General features: G+C 47.2%; 1 protein-coding gene across 1 annotated transcript; it reads left to right on the forward strand.

Moving 5' to 3' along the window:
* Positions 1-805: 805 nt before the first annotated feature.
* Positions 806-2,190, forward strand: TMEM187 (transmembrane protein 187). The gene is made up of 2 exons (XM_083421244.1): positions 806-940; positions 1,104-2,190. The coding sequence occupies exon 2, from the start codon at positions 1,215-1,217 to the stop codon at positions 2,058-2,060; it is 846 nt and encodes a 281-aa protein (XP_083277370.1). The 5' UTR covers positions 806-940; positions 1,104-1,214; the 3' UTR covers positions 2,061-2,190.
* The last annotated feature ends 3,529 nt before the right edge of the window (positions 2,191-5,719 follow it).

The following is a 5,719-nucleotide window of genomic DNA, read 5'->3' on the forward strand; positions in this document are numbered from 1 at the left end:
GTGTCACACATTGGGGCTAGAAAGACTCTAGTTCAGAGGTTTCCAAACTGTTGCCCGCAAGCTTCATTCAGGTGGTCCACTGCATGTCTCTAGATTTGTGACTGAAAATGGAAGACCACACATCCATTGTGTTAAATATTCATAATGAGTTTAAATTGCATCTTTATTGCTTTTATTTCTTATTTTATTGCACTACAATTTGACTTCTGTGGAATAGAATAAATAGAACACTGTACTTAAGAAGTAAAAGAAGCAATGAAAACCATGCAGCATCTATCAAAGTGCATTACAGTTGCTACAGAAAAATCATTAAGACCCTCAGCAGTTTTTCAGAGGTCCAGGGGAGAAAATGTTAGGGATCCACTTGCCCTGGTTCAAATTGCTGCTCTCAGCCCTGGAGCTGCCTGGGCGACTCTAGGCCAGCCACCTTCTTCCTGTACCTAACCTTCTTCATGGGGCTGTTGCAAGGATAAAATGCAAACTGCCTTTAGCTTCTTAGCGGAAAGGTAAGCTATAAATATAATACATAACATTCCTCATTAATATTGCCCTCATATCCAAAGAAACTTGATAACCAAACACTTCCTGAATGATATTTAGACTCGGTGCTTCTTGTGTGGTGGGTTGTTTTGTTTTATGTCGTTTTTGAAGAACTGACACGGGTGCTGTAGAGGTTCTTTTAAAGGCGCTGGGAGCAATGCCTCTGCAGTAAAGATCAGCTACAGGATGTCTTGCAGGCCTAACCCAAGGGACCACCTAGAGGCTGGCAGCTGCTGTCCCCATGGTTACAAAACACAAGACCTTGGGAAGGAAGCAACCTCACCCCCGCTGTGCCGTGATGTCACCAGCAGCCAATCCTGCCGCTGCAGCTGTTTCATAACCACATTCACTGGAAGCGTGACTGGAGCGGCTGCCAAGGAAACCGACAGGGCCTATGCATGTAAGTAGTTCTACACAGGCACCAATCTCTGCTCTGGGGGGAAAGGGGAGGGGTGGAGTGAAGAAGAGAAAAGGCCAATAATACATTAAACTTGCCAGATAAGAGCACAGCTGTCCCTCTTGGTCATGAATGCCCATTCACTCCGCCTTTCTTGTGCTGTTAGTAGGGGAAGGAGAATCAAAGTCCACACTGGGATAGGAAAACACCAGGCTCGGAAGCCTGCCTCGCACCACCTGCGAATTGCATTTGGGAGGCTTTTGCCGAAGCAAGCAACATGTTTCAGCAGAACAGTTGCTGCAGGAGCAGTTCGGCCGTCATTCAGGAAGAACCCTCCAGAACTTTGGAAAGGACTGTGAGGAAACCAGGAGGCAGAGAACCACTCTTGCTGGTGTCTGGAGGTCTCCTGCTGTGTGTGGGACTTGTGGCTTCAGGAGTCTTTGACGGTGTTCACACGGAAGTTGGGTACGAGTACTATGCTGAACCAACTGTGTCAGGATTGCCTCCCGTACTGGCTATGCCTGCCAATTGTTTAGTCAACTTGGCCTACATCTTTCTGGGCTGGCACTGGCTGCCTTCAGGTGATGAGAGAGGTCAGGCATGCTACCTCCAGGAGGTCTTTGCCCTTATGGCGCTTGCATATGGGCCTGTACAATGGGTGCGACTCTGGACGCAGCATCACTGGGCAGCTGTCTTAGATCAGTGGTTGACATTGCCAATTTTTGCTTGGGGTGTTGTCTGGTGTCACTTTCTGGAGCACGGGTGGCAACCAGGCACTTTCCTGGCCATGGAAGCAGCTTCACTGACGAGCTATGTTCTGGCGTTGCTTCACCCCCAAGGCTTTGAGCTGGCATTGAGTGGACATATATTTATAATTGTTTGGAGAGCACTGAAGGCGCAGAGGCATTTGGGTAATGCCCGGTCGGCTTGGATCCTGGTGCTAGGATTGGTCTCTTGCCTGGGCTTTGTAAGCCTCAAGCTGTGGGACCAGGAGCTGGCACAATGGGCACCTTTCCGCCGGCTTACTGGCCACTTTTGGTCCAAGATCTGCGATGTGCTGCAGTTCCATTTTGCCTTCTGCTTTTTTACCCAGCTGAGCAGGCGTCATCTCTGGTCTCAATGAATTAGTCCACAATCGTCACATGCCAATTTTTTTATAAACTTAACAGTCAAAGTACATAACATTAGCCATGGCTGCAATGGCAGAGGGGTTTTAAATTGCTGGATCTGAAATAAAAAGCTGCACACAGAAACTTCTCCAGCCTCTCTCCATGTGCAAGAGGGCCGGCAGGGCTTCTTTCTACAGTGTTGCTTGTTCTGTTTATTTCCTGCCCAAGTAGAAAGGTCTCAGCTGTGGAGGCTGGTGTCCACAGGGACTGGCAGGGCAGAAGACAGGGAGATAAGTAAGCAGTAGGTAGAAACAGAGCCCCTTGATTCTAGTGCCAGCCTGCTAGTTCTACAAGGGCAGCACTGAGACCAAGGAGGAAGGTGGCAGCCAGAAACACCCTCTAGACTGATTGCAAGTAAAGGCAGGTGGGCTTGGAGTAATCGAAGGCTGAAGTTGCTGGGCCAGAGCCCTATTTTCCCCCATGGACCAACCTCCACCGAGTCTCAGGGCAGGCAATGAGGCACTTATTAAAACACATAGGAGAAAACACCCAACTTCACACCTTTCTCTCTCTATGTATACATATATACACACAGAGATAATGTGTGTGTGTACGTACACACACACACACAATACCATCAGGAAGGTGTGCTGTTGATTTGAAAAGCTGTGATGGAGTATCAGGGAGGTGATGGTCTCAAAGGGCTGCCAGGTGCCAGAAGTTAACCTCTGGCCTAATTTTGTGCCACCCTCAGCCTGCTTTCACACAGGTGAACGAGGGAGGAGGGATTAAAAGATCACTGCTCCACATTATTTTTCTCTCACTTGAGATTCTCCATAAACAATCCTGGTAGGCAATCTGTGTGTGTTTGTGCACGTGTGCGCTTTTAGTTGGCATATGGCTTTCAAGGGATAATCTCCCAGAAAATGATGCACCCTCCCCCCCCCCTTTAGACCACTGTTTTATGAGGACGCATTTTTCCTTTTCCTGTGCTGTAGAGGATAGAAAGCCTGACACCAATAAAGGCATCATAAATAAGTTTGGGAAATAGATGGGAAAGAGGTCAGTATTCCTGCTCTGGAGTTTATTTAGTGAGAGGCTTTTCTTTTTCTTTCTTACCAAGTGCTGCTAGGATCTGCTGTCTCCCCCAACAATCTTCATCTTTGTACTCCCAACCTCCATTGAAAGGTGGGTCCAGGCCCTGTAAGTCCAAAGCAGCACCTTTGAAAATAGTACCAAGCCAGTGCTATAATGGTTGTTCCATATCTAGACCATGGGTAGGCAAACTAAGGCCCGGCGGCTGGATCCAGCCCAATCACCTTCTAAATCCGGCCCGCGGATGGTCCAGGAATCAGCGTGTTCTTACATGAGTAGAATGTGTGCTTTAATTAAAATGCATCTCTGGCTTATTTGTGGAATTCTTTCATCCCCCCCCCCCAAAAAAATATAGTCTGGCCCCCCACAAGGTCTGAGGGACAGTCTCCTGCTGGAAAAGTTTGCTGACCCCTGCGCTAGACAACTATGGGTACCTCTGGACGATGGAGTTTATTGCTTGCTAGTCATCTTCTCCCCTCTAAGGATCCCTTGGGTTGAGATAAAGCAATTGCCATTCACACCTCTGCAAATCTGGGCCTACATTATTTTTGTCTAGAAGAAGAAGAGTTTGGATTTGATATCCCGCCTTTCACTCCCTTTAAGGAGCCTCAAAGCGGCTAACATTCTCCTTTCCCTTCCTCCCCCACAACAAACACTCTGTGAGGTGAGTGGGGCTGAGAGACTGTGACTGGCCCAAGGTCACCCAGCAGCTGCATGTGGAGGAGCGGAGACACGAACCCGGTTCCCCAGATTACGAGTCTATCGCTCTTAACCACTACACCACACTGGCTCTACTCTTTTACGGCTACCCTTTATTTTTTTGTTTCCAATCCTGTTTCCAATAATCCCAACCTTAGTATTTGCCCTTTTCATTACTGCCACATGCAGTAGTATTTAGAAGAGTTTCAAAACACACACACAAAAAAACCCACCCAAATGATCAATGGAATCAAGAAAGATTGCAGCATTTGGAACTTTTTAGAGAAAAGGTGAGTAAGAGGCAACATGATCAAAGTTTATACAATTATGCAAGGAGGGAGAAAGGGGGTAGAGAGAGGTTTTTCCCCTCTTCATAACACTAGAGCTCATTGGGAACATCCAGTGAAGTTGAACGTTGGAAGACTCAAGACAGATTTTGAAAAAGTACTTCATGCAGTGCGTAGACTATGGAACTTGCTCCCCCAGGAGGCAGCGATGGCCATTGACTTAGATGGCTTTAAAAGAGGATTAGACAAATTCATGGCGGAGAGGGAGGACTCTCCGTGACTACTAGCCAGGATGGAGGCAGCAAGGCTTCCTGACACCAGCTGCTGGAAACCACAGAAGGGGAGAGATGCTCTTGTGCTCAGGTTCTGCTTGCTGGTTTCCCACAGGCACCTGGCTGGTCACTGGGAGAACAGGAGGCTGGACTAGATGGCTCCTTGGCCTGACCCAGCAGTCTCTTCTTACCTTCTTATGCAGAACTGACATTTCCCATGATCCTATTCACAGCACGTTTAGGGCTCTGTCTACCAGAGACCACCTTTTCCCTGTTGTTCCACAGTAACGTTTAAGACCAGCCACAAAGGCATTTTTGACAACCGATTTGTAAGGCATGGCTGAACAGCCAGGGCACATAGACTTTTTATTGCTGTGAGACACCAGCAAGATCCTGGTTTTCCTGTCCTCCTTGTCCTCTCCCAAGTCAAAATAAATTACTTCAAACTTGTCTGGATTCATCCTCTAATCATGTCACTTGCATCATCCCCCACAATGTCCAAGCAGCAGATGGTGTATGACTGCAAGAGTTAGGTTTTATGTGAAGTGATTAGATTCAAACTATTCAGGAACTCACATATAAAGCAGTTCACCAGTATCTGGGCTTCCCTGCCACTAACAAATCAGAATGGCACTGGAGCCACTCCATGAATTCCCACCATGGCCCGCAACTGATGCTTCATAAATCAGACTATACAGAAAAATCAAATAGGATAAATAAGATCATTAGACATTTGTCTAGTGAGTGAGAGAGGCAAAGGTCTCCAGTGTGTCCTGTGCCATTCTAGAATGAAGCAGCTGCCCTTTGGCTTTTCTGATTCAGGCAGCAAAATGTTTCAGCATGCCAGCCCATCATGCAGATTCAGTTGGGCAGCTTGCTGGTGCTACAAGTGACTGCTCCAATGCCAGCTCTGCATGCAGAGAGACCAGGAGAAATACAAGCAACTCTTAATCATGACTCTGGCCACCTGCAGCACCTACAGACACCTCTTTACCCTTGCTTTGACACACTTTAAAGGGGTCAGAAAGAGAGAATAAGCAACTGTCTGCACCATCCTATTTGGGATTTTGGCTTCCATCTTCTTCCTTTGTGGCTGTCTCATCTTCTCATCCTGGTAAAGGAGGAAGAGGAAGGCAGGCAGAATTCACAGCATACTGGGAACATGGAAAATAAAATGGTTTTTCTCCTTCTCCCTTGTCTCAAACTGCCATATCCTAAGAGGCTGGCTGTTCAGCCTAATGCCACATGAATCTAGCAAAACAAAAAACAGACCTCTGTCAGTGCAAAGTACAATTTGTAAGCCAAAAGGACACAGACAGG

This window comes from Podarcis tiliguerta, assembly GCF_965153285.1.
Source record: "Podarcis tiliguerta genome assembly, chromosome: 17".
NCBI lineage: Eukaryota > Metazoa > Chordata > Lepidosauria > Squamata > Lacertidae > Podarcis > Podarcis tiliguerta.